The following is a 21,194-nucleotide window of genomic DNA, read 5'->3' on the forward strand; positions in this document are numbered from 1 at the left end:
TTATCCACCTCTGTGAGAGTTATCTTGCCGAGGGAGTATACTTTTTCTTAAATAATCATCGCGGCCCTTGCCAATTTTTCAGCTTGTAGCTATCTTTAATACACGGTTACAAGTTAGAATGGCTAATGATCCCCATTGCCAAGCATAGTACTTAATGATCTCACAATCAAAGGCCAACAGCTTTGATTACCAAAAAGATTGAAATGAAAGAATCAAAAACCTTTGAATACTATACAAAAAAATATATGCCAAGCATGAGCTTTTATGAATACTTATTTCAATGAATATAATACTTCTGAATCAGAAGTTCTGATATGCGTTCATTTTTGAACTGCACATAATCTAATTACCAATTCTTTCTCATACACTTAAAATCCAGTGGATAATCATCTTGCATTATTTTCACTATGGTAAGGCCAATTCTGAAGCATTCATTTCCCCCACAAATAGCTTGTGAGATCTGGTAATGCAAATACTGATTTCAGGCAGGATTCAAATTTAAAATGCTAACTGAGACTTGTAGCTCCGGTTGAACATTCTTCTTTTCAGCTGATCTGTTAGGTTAGGTCTGTACTAATTTAAACCATATTATGATTAATATTGTATAACACCCTGTTAAACAAAAAAAAAACTAGAGAGTTCTTTAGCACTTTTTGGTTGTTGCTACAGCCTGCTAGAAATACCATTAATCTTTTCGTATTCTGTTTCCACCCCCTGTAACATATTTCAAATGCCATGATCATTTCATCACAAAGTAACATCCGTTTTCCTTAGCATACAAGGAGTTTACTGGCATTAATTAGATCAATTCCTGCAGCAAGATGCCTTCCAATTTTCGTCTTGTCAACTGTCGCAAACTAAAATATCACTAAAGAACACTACCACATTTTTTTAAATAAAGGACTAAAAACCTTTGATCCCGTTTCAGTTCCTATTATATGAAAATCTGTTTATTTTTAGAACACGAATGATCATCATGCGTATTAACTGAAGCTTATTACGAGTATGTGTCCGATGGTTCTAGCAGTTTAACATGAACCACGCCAGAATTCGAGAGTATTTCCATGAACAAGTTGCATACGACTTTTAAGCATCTGTGTAGCTCTGCATCTGAGAAAAGAAGATCCTCCCCTACGGGTGAATCAAACATAAGTGTTCTCATGGTATTTTGGACAAGTACTGAAAATTATAATTAAGAAAGGCAACTCCAGTTTGGGGTTATTATCCTTCTGTTAGTTTATCAGACAGGACCACATTTACAAACACAACATACCTCAATGCCAAATAATTTCATCCCAAACCTGCAACCTACCAACCCCTATTATCGCCACTAATTTTTTTAGGCAAACTCCACAATTTCTTAAAGACCTGCCTTATTTCATGTCACACCAAACAGTTTTACTGTGTAAACTAGAGCCACACACACGTACAATTACAATTTCATTCGATTAACAAAGAGCATTTATAAATTTCAGATATAGTCATCCCATCTTACATTTGTGAAGCAAAGAAACCTATAATTCAAACCTTGCCAGCTAATCTACTGTGCCAGAACGAACTTCTGAATCATGATTTTAAAATCAGATCTGTTTATATCGTTTCATTACAATTTGGCATGAAACCCCTGTAATAATGAATTACATGAAGAAAGTGAATGGAATAGCTCCAATGTAAATATATATAAAAATCTAACTCAACCACATGTATGTCATGTACAAAGCTATGACTTTGTTACCTTTGGTTCCCTCATAATATTCTTATGTGCAACCTACTGTGTTTGTCGTCATGTGTTGCAGCACTGGGGTTTTCCTCGTCGTTTCAATTTATCCCATAGACATGTCATCTGTCTTGGAGATTGGTAATGTGCGGTGTAATAATCTTCAATGCATCCAAATTGACAGAAATTCAAGCTATGAACGTACTCAACAGGTTTTGAATGATTATATTTTCCCACCCACATCCCCATGCTTACATCCTCCATCTTGAACAACTGCATCATATTTATAAGTTACCTACATTAGTAATATGCATAGGAACAAACACACAGACAAACACATAATCAAGTGTAGTAACATACTCGCAACTTATGATTCTCAAAATCAGATACAACATGGTTAGCAATATCGGATGATATAATGTAACCAGGGCCATTTGCATAAGGTGGATAATCTTCTTCAGGCCATTCCTGCAATTTTCCAGAGAAAAATGAAGGTCAAAGAACTAACTATTTTCAAATGACTGTACAAAACAAAATCAGAGACGGCTAAATTTTAGAACAAATACTTTTCTGAAGAAAGTAGAGCTAAATTAAGTTAAGTAAAAAAGTTGGTTAATCCCCTTACAGTAGAATGATTACCATTGCCTGTCAGTGATATTAGTCACAAGGGTGCCTAATATCTGTAAACTGCTTGTAAACGATAACTGATCTGTTTATTGGCTTATCCTACCAATTAAAGGTTTTGGGAGATTTGGTCCTCTAATGTAGTATGAAATCGATTTTAAAAAAGGTTTTGCATGTGTTAAAATCTTGTTACCTATACCCCCAAAAATAACAACTTTCAATTGAACACCTTTATTTGTGCAAATTGTGGTTTATCGGATTGTTATGGTGATGCACATGGGCGAATGAAGGGATGTTTACACGATATACGATACATTATAGTGGGAAACAAGGAAAAAAAGTAATATTGAGTTCAATCTAGTTCAGAGAAAGAGAAACTCAGAAGTTTGAGGAACACGAATCACTAAGATTGCAACTTTCACAGAGCGCAGCAAGTCGTTGGAAAACTATATCTTCTAACTGGTTGAATGCAATATGCTATAAATTTCTGTCCTTAAAAAAGTAAACAAGGAAATTGTACAAGATGAATAGGTGTTTGATAAGAAACATATTAGTGAAAGTAAATTGTGCTAGTCCATGGATCTATTGCAAAAGCTAAGAGCCAAACTATATTTAGCTATGGCTAAAGATCTATTAGTGAATAGCTTGAAAAGTGTTCTACATTGGAGGGAAATAAAATTTAGGTGGCTTCAATTAATTGAAATCTAGGAACTCAACTGAAAATCATACCTCATCTGTCACAGCCCATTTACCATATCGGAAGGGCTTGCGATTATAATTGATGTTTCCGACATACAGGCTTCTACCTTTCTGAACTTTCTTAACTTCCTGGAGCACTGCATCGATTCTAACAAATGTATCATCATCACACTTCATAATATACTTTGCTGCCACCATCCGGACCTGTAATAAATATAACAAAATTAGTGAAAGAAATAGATCAAATGGATTGCCTAAAAATAATTTGAAAGAAATAGATCAAATGGATTGCATAAATGTAATTTGATATTGCAACTCACCCCATATTCGCAAATTGCAATAGTCTTCAAAACAACAAGGTCATAGTTATCCATGTAAGGTACTATAACAATATCACCAAAAAATTCTGCTTCTTTTAGTAGCTCTAAGTTTACATCCTTTCGCTTATGCTGTCAAAAAAACACCTCAAACTAAAAAGGAAATCTCGCGGAAAATTAATATGATAGTAAATGAAAAACACTTGAACAGATATTTACCATTGCCACAAAAAAACGAGCAACAGCATTCATTGACTTGATCGATTCATGCTGCAACCATGACTTCCTTACAGCCATCCTCTCAGCAAAATGATTTCCTGCTGAAAGAATACCGATAAAAATTTCAACAGCTGAATCAGGGAGAGGTGGGGCCTGCCACTTGGGAATCATCTCCAGATGCCTCTTTGGATCATAACTTGGATGAGTTGTGGGTAAGGCTGCAGCAAATACAGAATGCACGCCAACATCCCCTTTTACAAATAGACCCGTGGCATCCTCAAGAGTAAATCCCTGTCAAATTTACAGATATAATTAGACTAATGGCATATTTCAGAGATGCACAACACCGGAAATATAGAAACTTACAGTGCGATAGGGAAAAGAAGAAACATGTCTCCCGTCAACATTAACATGAAAACCCTCTAGGCCGGCATACAAAGTAAGAATAAACAACTTGTCCTCAACAAAAGGGAATGGCCAATTAAGAGGAACCTTCTTTGGTCGTCCCATCAGCTTATTTAGCCACCAGGTGGTATTTTCTCCTTCTGTAATATTTTCATCGTCACGGATCCAATTCTCACATTTTGCCTGCCCATCAACTACACAAGTCCGACCATCAGTATTGCAGAAAACTCAAGCAATGAATCTCACATCAATTATTAGAACTTATAAGTAGATGTACTTGTTACAAGAAGATTTTGTTTTGAAAGAGTTCAAATTTTTTCTCTATCCATGATGACTCAGAACACAAAGAAAACACACTCTGAGATCAATCAAAAAACATGGACAACAAGTTTCTCTTCATATTTAGCCTTTTAAATTTTAAAGTTAATTCTTCAAACAAAAATTAGTCATTCATCATCACCGTAAGATGTACAACCAGCTACAAGGGAAACTACTACATATCAAATTATCAAGGGTGAATATTAAGCAGAGTATTATAATTACCCAAACAATCATATTCAGTTAAAAATAACTTTTTTTAAATATACTGAATGTAGCACAATTGTCAAATATCACTGCTAAAACACATACAAAATTGAAGTTAATCAACTCACCAGTTTCCTCATCTTCCTTGGACTTAATTCCAACGCACCTCCATGAAGAACCCCATTGCATCCGATAACACGTGTTCTGCTCAATCACTGGCTTTTCGCTCCAATCTCCCTTTAACCTCGGATTAAAATGTAAAATCCTTGGTGGATCCTCTCCATCAACAGCTTTCAGTCCCTGCAACTCAACAACAAACTGTGACACCCTCACACTCTCCGCCTCGTCCTCTTTCTTCTTCCTCCATATTTTCGGGTCTTTCTCCAAATGAGCAAAATAAGGCCTGCCCACAATAGTAATATGCGATCCCAATGCCAATCCACACGGTAAAACAATCATTCTACCTCTCTTTCTAAACTCAACACCAGATAAAGACACTGATTTTGGACAAGAAACCGAAAATTTTTCCTTCTTTTTCTTACCAAGCTCAATCTTAGTTTTACCTGACACAACATCATCCCAGTGATTTTTACCAACCACAAAAGCATCTCTTGCCATTTTGAGCAGCTCAGTAAAATTTTCACTTTTACTAATACTATCAAAAGCAATTTCATCAAAAACAAGGCCAGAAACTTTCTTTAGTTCTCTCATGCGCCTTTCGGGTTTCCGCTGAAGTGTGTTGTCTACAAAGACATTGATTTTGAGTGGACCAGTGAAGTTAATTTCAGCTGATTCAAAACCAAGACTTGATTTAAAAAGAAGTGGGATTTCAAATGTCATGATTATGAGAAACAGAAATATAATACACATCAAGACTTGTATGAGTTTTAGACGGTTCACTGATACTAATGCATCATATTTACCCCTCTTCATTCTCAATAAACCAAACCAAAAGCTAAGTTTGTGTTTGGCTTATGTATGTTCTGTGTGTGTGTGTGTCTAGGTATAGATGTAAATATAGTATAGCAGTAGAAATGAAACGAAAGAGAGCTAGTTTATAGCTCAACGACTGATGTATGCTCTACAACTTAAAAAATATAGCGTGTTTACTGTTAGTATATATACAGATATATGCAGATGTGTGTGTGCTGGGGGAAGAGGAGAGAAAGATTGCGTCACCGGGGAAAACTGAGGGAATAAACAGTAGGGCTGCACCATTTTCTTAAGTTTACTTCTCCTTTCCCATTTTATATGCCTCTTTCTTTTTTTAACTTCTATTTGTATATTAACAGAATTTTTACACCCAAACATTGATATAATATATTTATTTTAAAATTTACTATCTCATTTTCATTTTAATATTTACTATCTCATTTAATGTTTAATTTCTAGTTAAATATATAATTTGTGGCGGAGAGAGTATAAATTAATATTAAAGGATAAATATATTTCCTAATTGCGGTAATTGCGAAACATGTATCAATTGATACTAATTAGTTTCATCATCAATATGTTCTCTCACTACAAGAAATATAAAAATATGGGATTTTCCGACCGCATAATTCCGCCTGACACAAAAAATAAAAAATAACGACCAAAAAGAAGAATCAGTCGGAATTGACCGTACTATTCCAACCGAAAGGAAAAAATGGCCGGTATATGATTTTAACGGACTGATTATTCCGACTATAGTTAAAACAGTTTAACTTTAGGCTGACGTGTGGTGCATGTCAGCCTATTCCAACCAATGATACCGACCGTAAATCAGTCGGTGAATGTCAAAATCCATATTTATTGACTGGCCGTTGAACTTGTAGGCAACTCAGCTAATAACGACCATTATATCAACCGAATGGCAGTCGATTTTTATGAGGAAAAAAGGATGATAACCGATTTTTCGTGCAGTTATGGAAACTGAAGAGTTTTTATATTTTGACCGCTTTGTTAAACGATTATGATTATATGTACATGCATATAATCTATGTACTTATAGTTTATAATTACATATTCTAATTATGTCTATATATATAAGTTGTTCTTGAGGTATGTACATATATATACATACATATAGCATTGGTAATGTTCATTAATGTGTGTGTTTGTTTGTATATGTAATTTTGGATTACATATAAATAGGATCTAACAAATTTTGTTTATTTTGTAAAAGGCATGGTCGAAGCACAAGAGCGTTTCTATAAAGGCGTTGCCCGAAAACTTGTTGAAGCAACGAAAAACATACCAGAACTTCAAGAGAAGCTGCGGGAGACAAAGATCGACACTCATCTAATTTTTGAGCCTCAAAGAGCAGTTGCATAAGATCACGTATCTAAGATGTTTTACATTGATATTATAGAGGGTGATGTTGATTAATGATGCTTGTTGTTTTTACTTTTTATTCAATTTGGTTTATTTAAGTACGTTTGTTATTAAGAACTAAAATTTCAATGTGTTTGAAATTTCTATTTAAGAACTTTAGATCCTACCTAATTAAATTTTTATTGATGATTGTTTGTAGTTGTAATTTTAAAAATATGCCCGATGATTTTAAACCATCGGGCATAATTTTAAGACAAGTTTAAATCTAAATCGAACTTCTATAACGATCGATCTGATTGATAAAGACCAATTAGGGCTTTTCTAAGGAATATTTTTTGATCGGGCTCACAAAAATAACGACCACATTCATCGTAAACCGACTGTGTTCATAAGTATCGGTCGGTACAAGTTAGTCTTTGCTATATGTTAACACATCGTATTAACTGGCCTAATACCGACCGCTTGTACCAATTGCAGTCGCAGTCATTTTTGCGATCGTATTTAAGACCGATAGATGGTCGCAATTTGCTGCATTAAATTTTCCCACCAACTACTTGATTGGTTGGTATTCAATATCTATTGCGATCGATATTAGAACCGACTTTCGGTCGCAATTCGCTGCATTATATTTTTTCACCAAACTCCCGTCTGTCTGTTGTGAGATATAATATTTTAATCATATGTCATTGTCGATATCAACTGATTTCGATCGGTATTAAGGCTTATGAACCATTTTTCCTTTTATATCTTGTTGACTTCATTATTTGGTTTTATGCAATTTTTTGCTAAATTTACACATACTTACACATTTATATATATAAATGTGTAAGTATGTGTAAATAGATCTTGAATTTAGTGAATTATCAAATTTGAGGAGGAGCTTGAAGATTTGTAATTGTAAGTTTAATTTGTCTATGTATTTTCAAATTTCTTTGTCTTTTATGTGTAATAAATTTTTGTGTGTGTAATAAATTTGTGTGTGAAATTAGTTGATGAGTATATTGTTTGTGTATGTATAATAAATATGTGTGTATGTGATTAGTTAATGATGAGAATATTTGTATGTGTAATAAATTTATGTATGTGTATTAATTAGACCTATAATTTAATATGTATATGTCGTACACGCTTGATCGGGATTGGATTTCTCGACGATTAGAAAACTGATTTCCATCATCGGATGCTGAATATAGGAAATGTGTGGATTCATTTATTCATTTTGCTAGTGTCCATGAAATGAAGGGAGAGAAAATAAGGTGTCCATGTAATACATGTCAAAATGGTTATTTTTTAAGTTAGATGAAGTGAAATGTCATTTTCTTTGTAATGAATTTTTGAAAACTTATAAAGAATGGGAGGTACATGGTGAAAAGAAATTAGAACGTCAAAGGCGGAGAGAGCATCGTCAGAGTATGAAAATTGAAAAATCTTTTGATATAGACACATTGTTAAAAGATATTAGTGGACCAAATTATAACAGCGGAAGGTAGTAGTAGGGTTGATGAAGGAGGTAGTAGTAGAGCTGATGAAGAACCGCCAAACTCAAGTGCTTCTCAACTTTACAAGGACGCTATTGATACGGGCGATCCTATTTATCCCTATAATAAAAAAGTGCACGAAGATGACACTTAGTAGTAAATTGTTACATTTCAAGAATGCAGAAAAATGCTCCGAAAAAATGTTTGACTCGTTGCTTGCATTTCTTTCCGATATTCTTCCTAAGTACATTACATTACCTCTTACATACTATAGTTTGAAGACATTGATGAAGAGCTAAGTTTGGGGTATGAAAAAATTGATGCATGTAAAAATGATTGTATGTTGTAATATAAGAATGATGCATCAAAGGTCGTTTATGATATTTATGGCAAAGATTGTTATAAAAGTCAAAAGAAAAAGAATGGGAAAGTAATATCACATAAGGTTTTATTGTGCAAGACATGCCTGTACTTCAACAAGACTAAGTCAAATTGACAACCCTAAGTAAGTTGTATTGTAATCTTAGTTTGCATTTTATATTGTAACATTTAAAATCTCTAATAATGACAAAGAGCATATTAGGATCTTTTTCTTTGAATATAAGAATTCTATCTGGAAGAAGATCAAGAAGATCATGCCTCAAAAGAATTATGAAGAAGTTTGGAGTTGAATAAATCTGTTTTGAGAAAAATGTTCTATGTCAAGATCTCTAAAAGTCACAGATTTAGTGTTATAGAGAAGTCATTCGAGAACTCCAGAATGATTTATAGCGAACTCAGGAAAGCTACTAGAGAACTCAGAGATATCGACAAGCCAAATTGAAGACATGAAGATTGGAGATATCGACAAGTCATTTCTTCAATAGAGAACTCAGAGTTATCGACAAGTCAAAATTCACTAGAGAACTCTGAGTTATCGATAACTCAAATTTTACTAGAGAACTCTAAGTTATCGATAAATCAACAAGTCAACAAGTCAATAGAGAACTCAGAGATATCGATAAGCCAAAGTGAAGACATGAAGATGAGAGATCTCGACAAGCCAAATTCTCTTATAGATAACTCAAATACCTCTACAAGTCAAATCAACTATAAAAGTAATAAGAGATCTCGATCAGCTAATATACTTATCGAGATGTCAAGTTCTCTATATGCCTAACTAGAGATCTCGAGGTAAAAACTCAAAGTACAAATTGCAAACCAGTTCAATATCCAAGATTAACAATCAACAAACAATTCAACCAGTTGGATTGACAAGTCTACAAAAATCAGCTTTAAGAGTATGCAAGATCAAGGGTGAAGATTAACTGACAAAGGAAGATCAAAGTTAACACAGTATGCAAAGATATGCTAAGCCAGAAATGGAAGATATATTTTTTCCTGAAATGGAATGATAAGTGGCAGTTTACTAAAGTGAATAGCATCTCTTATTATACATTGTGTAAACCAGTAGTTAAGTATCATATAAAGTTAACACTGGTCATTTGTTAGTTGTAACAATTAAGATTAGAAAATTATTGTATTTTTTCAAGATTGAAGCTAAGCTCTTTATCAACAAAGAGCCTAGAAATTTTGTAGCAAAACATTCTTAATTTTAATATAAAATTAAGTGAGTTTTGAAAGATCTGTGTTATTCATTGTTTCATGTTTAATTTCAGACACATCTTACTACAAGATTTGATTTACCTTGTTCACAACCATAAACATCTCAAGAAAAGCAGAAAAATATAAAAACACACACCCCCCCTCTATATGCAATTCATTACTTAACAAGTGGTATCAGAGCAAAATTTGAAAGTAAATAGACTCAAGATCTTGGAAGAATGAATACACAGAAAATCAGTAGCATCAAAATTCCTACTTTTGACAAAGCTAACTACACTCTTTGAAAAAAGAAAATGTTGTTGTTTATCAGGATGGTCAATCCACTATAAATTCAGATTCTCAAAAATGGGTCCTTAACTCCTATGGTTAGAGTTGAGGAATCTACAGATGGTGATATGGTTACTCCAACTCCTTATGCTCCAAAGATCCTTCTGAGTACACTGAGCCTGAGAAAGAGAAAGTTTCCCTGGATAGTGGCTTACAGCTGATATTGATAGAGTCACTTGATATTGTAATGTACAACAACATTGTCAACTGTGACACTGCTAAGCAGATCTGGGAAAAGATTGAAATACTCTATGAAGGAACTGAGGAAGTTAGATCTAATCAAAGAAGGATACTGATTTCACAGTATGAGAGTTTCATGGCTAAGCCAAAAGACAGTATCACTGATGTGTTTGAAAGGTTTAATAAGCTGATAAATGACTTGCACCTCCATGACAAATACTATGAAGCTGATGAAGTGAATCTGAAATTTTTGCTTACACTTCCTGATCATTTGGAACAGAAAATTTCAGCAATCAGAGAAGGGAGAGACTTGAGCAGAATAACTCTGGAAGTTCTGTATGGAATCTTAAAAACATATGAATTAGAAATAATTCAAAGAAAATCATTAAGAGCTGGTCAAGGGCATGTTGTAGATGGTTCAAGTGCTCTAATTGTCAATGAAAGCCATACCTGTAATGATGAGCCAAGATCCCAGACTCCGGTTGTCTCAACAAATGAGCAAAGAACCAATGATTGACAGGAACAAGTCATTCTGGAATGGGAAGAAGATGAGTTCTACAACCTGGATGAACTTGATGAGCTTGATCAGTCAATGGCCTATCTGGCAAGAAAGTTCTCTAACATTAGAGTAAAGAAGCCAAGATTCTTCAAAGGTAAAGGACAATCATTCAACAAAGATAGCAGCTGGAAAGAAAAAGGGAAGTACACATCTGATAGCAAAAATGGCTATAAAATTGGTTTTTATTGACAGATTAAAGATAAGGTGCTTCAATTGTGATGAACTAGGCCATTTTGCTACAAAATGCAGGAAACCCAAGAAAGCAAAGAAAGACAAAGCTTATCTTGAATTAGAAGCAAAGTATGAAGCTCTTATGAAGAAACAGCAAAGTGAAGCCTATATTGCAGAGGGAAAACATTGGGATGCCTCTGATAATGATGAAGATGAGGAAGTTGAGAATCATGCACTAATGACCTTAGAGCAAGGAGAATCATCCTCATCAAAATCACAGGTACCAACTCTCACTACCATTGATTTAAATGTGAGTCAATATAAGGAAACTGTAGAGAAGATGAGCACAGAAATGTTTCACATTCATACAAGTATGGTTGCTACTAATGAAGAAGTTAGCAGACTTACAAAGATAAATGAGAAGCTTGAGAATGAGAAACAAGAAGCTGAATTGTTGTTGATAGAGCTTGAAGCTATAAGACAAGAGAATGCATATCTGAAGAACAAGTTCAAGTGTGCAAGTGAGATTGAAGCAGTGTTAGGGAGAAGCTGGAAAAGAATGAAGTGAAGCTGAAGTCCTTCAAGAATGCATCTGAGTTGGTTGGACAATGCCATGAGAAAAATAAGCCATGTGCAAATATTGCTATTGGTCTTGATTATGATGCCTTGAATAGCAAGAAGAAAAATATAGGTGACAAAGAAAAAGCAACATAAAATGAAAATGTTCCGATAATGCTGAAAAAGGTAGATTCACCTATGTTCAAGGTATATGAAGTTAACTTCAGTGAAGAAGACTTGATTATCAAACAAGAAATTGCTGATGAAGACAATGAGAAGAAAAATGCAGAAGCAACTCAATCTTCTAAGGTGAAGAGAATCTCATGGACAACCATGGTTCCAAGACACCTGTCAAAGAAACCAAAACTGAAGATGCAAGAAAGAAAAAGAAAAATAGAATTGGGAAAATTGGGATAAACAAAAGCAACAACTTTGTTTATGTTGCAGATGCTCCAAGAAAGAAATGTGAGAAATGTGGCTCTGTGAATCACCTAACTCACCTTTATAAAAAGGCTATTAGCAAGCCACTTGAAGGAGCCTGCAAATACAATGAAGCAGATGCAAATGATCCCTACTCATTCTGTGACAATTTTGATTGCATCCATTGGGTCTACAGGAGATAGAGAAAATGCACAACAGTCAATGAATTCTATTTTATCTGAAACAACTTATTCTACTTCTGTTAAATCAGTTAACAAGAAGAAAGTGCCCAACACTGCTTGGGTTGTTAAACACACTTAAAACTCATTGTGTGCAGGGAAAAATGAAGAAGGTCATATGGATCATAAACAGTGGATGTTCCAGACATATGACAGGTGATAAGGCCCTGCTATCACAGTTTGAAGAGAAGGCTGGTCCTTTGGTGACCTTTGGAGACAACAACAAAGGATTCACAATGTGATATGGCAAGTTATTGATGATGTAGCACTGGTAGCTGGTCTTGAAGTGAATCTTCTCAGTGTTAGCCAATTTGCAGACAAAGGTTTTAAAGTTGTATTGAACAAAGAAGAATACACTTTTATCAGCAAGAAAACCAGTGAAGTTGCTCTGAAAGGAGCAAGAAAAGGAAACTTGTTTGTTGCAGACTTGGACTCAATAAATAAGGATGGTATTTGTTACTTCTACACCAAGGCATCAGAAGAACAAAGCAAGCTATGGCATAAAATGTTGTCTCACTTGAATTTCAAGGCAATTAACACCATGGTCAAAAAGGAGTTAGTAAGAAACATGCCTAATCTGGAGTTTGCTCAAGCTGAAGTTTGTGAAGCCTTTCAGAAAGGAAAAATGAAAAGATCAAGTCATAAGTCAAAAACTGCACATTTTATAAGTGCACCATTGCAACTTATTCACATGGACTTGTTTGGACCAGTAAATGTCTTATCAATTTCAAGGAACAAATATGCACTTGTGATGTTGGATGATTTCTCAAGATACACTTGGGTAGAGTTTATGCACTCTAAAAATGAGACTCCACACATCATAATTGAGCATATAAAGAAGATAGAAAAATATGCTGAAGATCAAAACTGTGTAAAGAGATTGAGAAGTGATAATGGAACATGATTCAGAAATGCAACATTAAGTGAATTATGCAAAAGCAAAGGCATTGTTCAAGAATTCTTAGCTGCTAGAACACCTCAACAAAATGGAGTAGTTGAAAGAAAGAACAGAATATTAGTTGAAGATGCTAGAACAATGCTGCAAGATGCCAAGTTGCCAACAAGTTTCTGGGAGGAAGCTGTTAACACTGCATGCTATACTCAAAAAAGATATTTTATTAACAAGGCCCATGGCAAATCACCCTACTCAATCATGTCTAAGAGAAAGCCTACTGTAAAGCATCTTTATGTGCAAGTGTTACATTTTAAAAGACAACTCTGAATAAGTGGGAAAATTTGACTTAAAGGTTTTTGAAGCAATTTTTTTGGAATATTCATTGGAGAGAACCGCCTACAAGGTCTATGTGATTGATCAAAATAATATTATGTAAAGCACATATGTGACTTTTGATGATGATAAGTGTCCAGGCTTGGAATGCCTTGATGATCATAAAGCCCTTGTATTTGAAAACCTCAACATTGATAGTGATTCTGATGGAGAAGATGAAGTTAATGCTCAACAGATGATGAATGAAGAGACTACTGAACAGGAAAATCATGGGAATAGAAGCTCATCTTAAACACCTGAATTTGACAACACAAACTCAGGGGGAGAAAGAGAAAAAGGATCTACAAGTCATACCAATAATGAAGAAAATGATGAAGGCACAAGTCAACAAACTCACACAAGGAAGTGGGATAAAAGTCACACTAGAGAAGCAATTATTAGTGATCCTACTGGTGGTGTGAGAACTAGAAGTGTAACTGCTAATGAGTGCCAACACGCATACTTTCTGTCTTAAGTAGAGCCTAAGAAAACTGAGGAAACTCTAATGGATCTTGATTGGATATCTTTCATGCAGGAAGAGTTGAATCAGTTTGAAAGGAACAAAGTTTGGAAGTTAGTTCCTACACCAAAGAACAGAAGTATAATTGGAACAAAATGGGTGTTCAGGAACAAGATGGATGAAAATGGTATAGTTACCAGAAACAAGGCAAGGTTGGTTGCTAAAGGCTACTCACAGGAAGAAGGAATTGATTATGATGAAACTTTTGCTCCAGTTGCAAGACTTGAAGCAATAAGGATTTTTCTAGCATTTGCTGCACATTCAAATTTTAAAGTGTGTCAAATGGATGTCAAGAGTGCCTTCCTAAATGGTGAGCTAGAAGAAGAGGTTTATGTACAACAGCCACCTGGCTTTGAAGATCCGGAATTTCCAGATTTTGTGTACAAGCTACTCAAGGCTCTATATGGACTAAAGCAGACACCTAGATCTTGGTATGATATCTTGTCAGAATTCCTACTTAAGCATGGTTTTACTAGAGGGACTATAGACAAAACTCTCTTTTACAAGAAACATAGTAATGATATGATCCTAGTTCAAATTTTTGTAGATGATATCATCTTTGTCTCTAAAAATGAAAAGCTTTGCCAAAGATTCTCCAGGCTTATGCAGAGTGAATATAAAATGAGTATGATGGGGGAATTAAGTAACTTTCTTGGACTACAAGTCAGTCAAAGAAGTGATGGAATCTTCCTCAGCCAAACTAAGTATATCAAAGATTTACTGAAGAAGTTTTGTATGGTTGATTGTTCACCTGCATGTACACCTATGTGTACAGCAACAAAGTTGGATGAAGATAAAAAGGGCAAAAGTGTAGATATTTCAAGCTATAGAGGGATGATTGGATCATTGCTTTACTTAACTGCAAGTAGATCAGACAACATGTTTGCTACATGTCTGTGTGCAAGATTTCAAGCCAATCCAAAAGAATCACATTTAATGGCTGTAAAGAGGATTTTCAGATGCTTGAAAGGGACTCCAAACTTGGGATTGTGGTATCCTAAGGGAACTAGTTTTGAAGTTGTTGGCTACATAGATGCAGATTTTTCTAGATGTAGGGTTTACAAAAAGAGCACTAGTGGAAGCTGTCAGTTTCTTGGACAAATACTTGTATCATGGTATAGCAAGAAACAACAATCTGTATCAACTTCTACAGCAGAGGCTGAATACATAGCTACGGGAAGTTGTTGTGCTCAAGTTCTTTGGTTAGAAATAAGCTAATGGACTATGGCCTAGTGTTACACAACATTCCAATTATGTGTGTCAATACTAGTGCTATATCTATAGTGACTAATCTAGTTAATCATTCTAGAAAAAAGCACATTGATGTAAGGTACCATTTTATTAGAGAACATGCTACAAATGGTACTACTGAGCTCATTTTAGTTCCAACAGAAAAATAATTAGCTGACATTTTTACTAAACCTTTGGATGAAGCAACTTTCACTAGACTTGTAGGTGAAATTGGAATGCTTAATTCTTCATCCTAAAGCAAGAACTCAGCTAATGTGTTGCAGCAGATTAATTTCTAGTATATCAAAATTAATTTTATTTAATTGGAAATTAACTGAAATATGAATTATAAATATTTCAGAAATCTCTGCATATTTATTTTTTTCAAAAACAAAAATTCTGCTTGGAATTTTTCAAAATTCTAAGAAAACTGTCTAGCTGTAAATTTACATCATTAGTATGTAAAATTAACACAAGACAGAATCAAATTGATCAAAAGTATATAGAGAACTGAGTTCTCGATAAGTCTAACTGACTTATCGACAAGTCATTTTAAGACTTCTCGAGTGAGTTCTCGATAAGTCAATTTACTGACTTCTCGATAAGCATTATTATGACTTATCGATTAGTCATTGTAGAGTTCTCTATAAGTATAAACTTACAGAGTTCTCTACAAGTATCTTTTTAGACTTATAGATAACTCAGAACTAAAATAATTTAATTCAATAAATTATTTTGGTAAAATACTTTTGGCAAAATTATTCTGATTTTATTTTGAATTTAGTCAAATAAAAATTGGAATCAAACTCGGTCCATTTCTGGACAAACTGAGTATTTATTTGACATCTTGATAAGTTTAACCCAAACGTCTATTTTTGACTTCTCGATAAGTCATTTGCTTTTACTATAAATATCCAGACATCTCGATATATATACATACTTACAAATTAGAGATCTCAAGTGACCTAGCTTTTCAATCCAAAACCGAATTCTCTTTCGTTTTCGCTCCTTTCTCACTAATTTTTCTTACCCATTCACTCTCACTAAAAAGCAATGGCACTCAATATTATTAGAGCTACTATCCCAGAGAAATGAACAAACTACCTAGCTTTTACTGATGCTAACCAAGCCCCTGATATTTTAAGGGGTTTGTAAAATTCTTGTTTGAATCCAACCTTGCAGGAGCTTTAACTGCTAACCCAGTCTTGTACTTGGATGTTCTGCATGAGTTTTGGACATCAGTTGTGGTAAGGATTGTTATGAATGACAATATTGTACCTCTGGTGATAAGTTGCTCAGTTGGAGTCCAACAGATAGAGTTCAATGAGCAAGATGTGAATATAGCTTTGGGTCTTCCAACTGCAAACTTAGTGGATGTGCCAACCCAGGATGAACTGACTGAGTTAATGGACTTCATCAACTATGGTGGAAGAATCAACTTGTCAAGCTTGAACATGACAAACTTAAGGAAAGAATGGTCCTTTGTATTTGATTCTGTAGTGAGGGCCTTCACATGCAGGAAAACAGGGTATGACAACATTTCAAGTATGGTGCAGAAGCTGGTGTACTCAATAACCCACAACAGACACTTGAATGTTGTTTTATTGATCCTGGAAGAACTTGCAACAGGCTGATCATGCCCCTATCTGCTAGAGGTAAGGAACTCTCCTTTCCTAGATTCATTATGTCTACTTTAAATCATAAAGTAACAGACATACATTTGTTGAATGGTATAGATAGCACTAAAATAGGCAATTATAAGCAAGTGTCCAAAATAATATTTGGTTCACTTACTATAAAGAACAACGTAAATGTGAGTTTGAAAATCACTCCATTCATGTTGGAGAGGTTTAGGACTTAGCCTTACCCAATGCCTGACATGAGATCAAATGCACAGTCTAGCACATCTATGGTCCCTGAAACCACAGGAACACCCACAGGGACCTTCCCAAGTTGAAACCACATCTTCAAACCAACTAGCAACTAGGAAACCAACCACCTCTTCTTCTCAAAAGGATGAGGTGAGTAAAAAGAAGAGAAATGAGATAACCTTAACAATTATGAATGAGAGTGGTGAGGAACAAATAGAAACTGAGTCACCATTGGTCAAGAGAACAAAGAAGAGTAAGAAATATGAGCTAACCACTCTAGCCACCTCTGTATCCTCCCAAAAGGATGCAGTTATAACAATGGGGACTAAATAGACTCTAGATACATTCTCTGAACAAGATGTGTTTATTGAAAATAACATTCACCCCAATGCATCATGTATAGAGTCTGCACAGCCTGCACCTGAAGAAATTCAAGTGTATGGTAGGAGAAATAAGGATGACAAACACAGTGAGAGCACATCTATTGAAGCTCCCTCATCTATTCAGGGGGAGCTGCCAACACTCACTTCTGAACAACAATTTCTAATCTCTCAAATTTCTTCTTCCCATCCAGCACTTAAATCTATTTCTCAAGTGCAAGCTAAATCAAGGGGCTTGGTTCAAGAAACCTTGATCACCACCCAGACACTACAATCAGATGGTGAGAGGCTACTAGCTGGGGTACACCTTGATGACACCATCAAAACCATGGGGGATTCATCAGTTTTTACTGAAGACCCCATGGATGTCACAAATGCACCTTCATGTGCAAATCAGCCTTCATATGTTGTTAGGTTTGAGGGTAGTACTCCTGAGGGGGAGCTATCTAAATCCTCTCCAATTCAATTGGAGGTTCCTGTACAAGGAAAAACTCCCCTCAAAACCTAGAAAAAATTACATTAAAAGTTGATGCTAGAAGTACAATTGCCAATGATCCTGTCATGGAGGAGGCAAGTATATCACATTCATGTGACACTGCTTTGCAAGAAGCACAAGGGTTTGAGACTGGTGCACATGACAGTAACTCAGTCAAATCCCCTTCAATTCAATTGGAGGTTCCCACTACATGTGAGGAATAACAACTTGTCATAAACACAGAGAAATATGTGAGTCTAACTGTGACTTTACTCACAGGTGGTTCTGACCCTCAACCGTCCACCTCACAACCACAACCACAACACTTAATCTCCCAATGGATTCAAGAAACCACACATCAACATTCCACCATTGAAGATCTTAGAGTTGATCAACTTGGAGGCCTTGCACATATATCACAATAACTACTCACATCCAGCATGTCCAACCAGGACTACCAAGCTATCATGCTCACCTATCAGGTTGATGTTGAAGAGAACCAAGCTAAAATTATTAATGAAGTTGGTCAGGATGCTAACTGTGATGTTTGGCAGGATAAGGACTTCACCATTAAAATGGATGTTGTGCTAGCCAAGTTCAGGGAGGAGTACCATTTTGGGCAGCAATGCTAGATCTTTAACTCCCCAAGAGGTGTATGATGCCATCAATGATGTCTACAAAGCTCAAATCAAGGCTTTCCATAATTTTGGAAAAGCACTTCAAATCACATTGGATGGACATCAAGACAAGATTAGGAGGATGGTAAGGGAAAAGATGGATCAAATTATCCCCTCTCAGACTGAGATCAAAAATCAATTCAAAACCTTTTCAGAACAAATGTCAAGGTATGATCTCAGTGGGATAGGAGTGTTACACAACTAAAAGACTCCTTTGTAGCTTTGCACAAGGTGGTTCAAGATCACATCATCAACTCAAATGACACAAGGTGGAAGCTGGACCAAATGCATACTGCAAGATACACTCCTTCTCCTTTGGTATTGGATGAAATTCAGAAACATTTGCAAGCTTTACTTGCCCCATCTACTGCTGTCTCTACTTCACACTCCTCTTCACAAGACCTTCAAGCTCTTAAGACACAAGTGGCTTCTCTAGAAACCTCTAATGCATCTCTCACTGCTCAAGTTCAAGCTTTGACTACTCTGGTCAAAAGTCAACAATCTGACATTAAGACATTGGTGGACTCCCACAAGCATCTTCAAATGCAGAACTCTGTTGCTTTGGGAGCCATCATCGGCAAACTCCACATTCCACTGCCCTCACTACCTGAAGAAATAAGGCCTGAACTACCAACTCCTCTACTCATGTCTGTCACCAAGACTAAAGGGGAGATTGAGGTTAGGATTCACCAATCCAGGGATGCTCAAGCTAAATCCATAGAGCCTGTTCAGGTTGGCCAAGGTTCTTCAAGTGCTCAAGTTGATACTGGCAGAGAAAGACTTATCAAGGCTGCCGAAGGACCAAATCAAGATCAAGAATTCAGTGAACTTCTTGCAGTCTTGAGAATGTCTCTTCAAAATAACTTCATCACATACAAAAAAGCAATGGCCAAAACTATCAATCAAGTCAGGGCAGTAGTGGTGAATGTTGATAATTATCTACAAAAGAGGACTGTGGTCAATATCAATGATGGTGGTGTAGACAAATGTCTTCAAGTCTCTATCTCAAATCTCAGAACTCTAAGGGCGTCTGAGCTGGATGTGATGATTGACAAGGTTCATAGAGTCATCAAAGAGGACACAACTTCTCAATGAACTCAAAAATGCACAGATATCAGTTTTTTCTGAAGCCTATCTATATCCAAGCAAAGGAGTGTCCTACATATGCCCACAGACCAAGAAGAACAAAATCCTCAATATGCCCAAGAATTATGTGACAGGGAATATGAGACTGATCATGACTATTCAATCTGACATGAAGTACAAAAAGATCAAGAAAATTGAAGATGAAGAAATGATCATGATTCTTGAAAGGTATCTCAGAAATGCTGACACCATGTCGCCAACCACTCAATTTAATCTAAGAAGTGACAAGGATGATGATGAGCAGCAGCATGATGAACAAAAACCTTCTGACTCAAATCCCAGTCAACCTTTAAGAGCAACTGGTAGTAACAATGGGAAGAAGGAAGGAGATAAGAAAAAGGGAGAAGAAGGAAGAAGCAAGAGAAGGCATGATGGCTCAGAACCACACCAAACCCTAAAAATCCAAATAACTCTAGCTCAACATTCAAAGCCAAAAACCTCAATCATCAAACCTCCTCTAACCTCTAAGACAAAATTTCTATATAAACAAACTGCAAACACCTTTCTAAAAACTCCAATCACCTCAAACCAAACATCTCTCAAGAAAATCACAAGCTTACCTTTAGACAAGCCTTCACTCAAAATTCATTACAAACTTGTTGGGAGGAAACCTAAAAAGGCTAAGGATGCTGAAAAAGTACAAGTCACTAAAAAGGCCATCTGGAACTATTTCAAGCAAAATAACTTTCTACCTTTAAATTGGTGCATCTCAGATGAAGATTATTTTCAACAGCTAGCTGAGGAAATAGTTAGAGTCTGGGTTGTTACTCTAAAGGAAGTGAGAATCTACTTTCAAGATGGGTCCTTCACTTTCCTTGGCAGCAATTTGATGGAAACTCTCTCTCCAACAGAAATCAAGAGAGTAATAAGTTTGTTGAAGGACATGGATACTGTTACAAGAGCATGAAGATCTGTTCTAGCTGAATGGTTGATTGCAAGGGAGGAAAAAAGAGCAAGGAGTAAAGCAGAATATGAGGAGAAAAAAAGGAAGTATAATGAAGAGATTGAAATGTACATCAAAAGATCAGAAGAACTCAAAGCAAAAGGGATGAGCAGAATCTCCAAAGATGGAAGATTTCTGAATGTAAAAGCTGGCTCATTTTCAAAATTCATAATTGAAATGTTAGATGGTTATCCAAAGCAAGACAGACTCGAACTGATAGAAGCTCTAACAGGGACTCCAATCATAGAGGAACTTGAAATTCTTGTATATGTAAAAGACCTCATTAGAGAAGAATCAAAAGTTCCAGTCTTTGTCTGATGCTTGTA

The 21,194-nt window shown here is 35.6% G+C and overlaps 1 protein-coding gene across 2 annotated transcripts; it reads right to left on the reverse strand.

Moving 5' to 3' along the window:
• Positions 1 to 1,556: 1,556 nt before the first annotated feature.
• Positions 1,557 to 5,717, reverse strand: LOC141725064 (hydroxyproline O-galactosyltransferase GALT6-like). Of its 2 annotated transcripts, XM_074527444.1 has the most exons (8): positions 4,635 to 5,717; positions 3,943 to 4,175; positions 3,577 to 3,867; positions 3,361 to 3,489; positions 3,071 to 3,244; positions 2,078 to 2,185; positions 1,736 to 1,990; positions 1,557 to 1,624 (listed from the first exon to the last, which is right to left on the reverse strand). In XM_074527444.1, exons 1-7 carry the CDS (start codon positions 5,437 to 5,439, stop codon positions 1,784 to 1,786), a joined length of 1,947 nt encoding a protein of 648 aa, XP_074383545.1. In that variant the 5' UTR covers positions 5,440 to 5,717; the 3' UTR covers positions 1,557 to 1,624; positions 1,736 to 1,783. The 2 variants fall into 2 exon arrangements, with proteins under 2 accessions (XP_074383545.1, XP_074383544.1); XM_074527443.1 differs by having other exon boundaries at positions 1,557 to 1,990.
• Positions 5,718 to 21,194: the final 15,477 nt, after the last annotated feature.

Source organism: Apium graveolens, chromosome 5 (genome assembly GCF_009905375.1).
Source record: "Apium graveolens cultivar Ventura chromosome 5, ASM990537v1, whole genome shotgun sequence".
NCBI lineage: Eukaryota > Viridiplantae > Streptophyta > Magnoliopsida > Apiales > Apiaceae > Apium > Apium graveolens.

What these genes read in the sequence shown, in the direction of transcription:
- LOC141725064 (XM_074527444.1), bottom strand. Translation starts at nt 5,439, where the DNA reads ATGAAGAGGGGTAAATATGATGCATTAGTATCAGTGAACCGTCTAAAA. An exon ending in CAAGGAAGATGAGGAAACTG is followed by an intron (nt 4,176 to 4,634) that starts GTGAGTTGATTA and finishes GGACTTGTGTAG; the next exon opens with TTGATGGGCAGGCAAAATGT. An exon ending in TTGAGAATCATAAGTTGCGA is followed by an intron (nt 1,991 to 2,077) that starts GTATGTTACTAC and finishes AATATGATGCAG; the next exon opens with TTGTTCAAGATGGAGGATGT.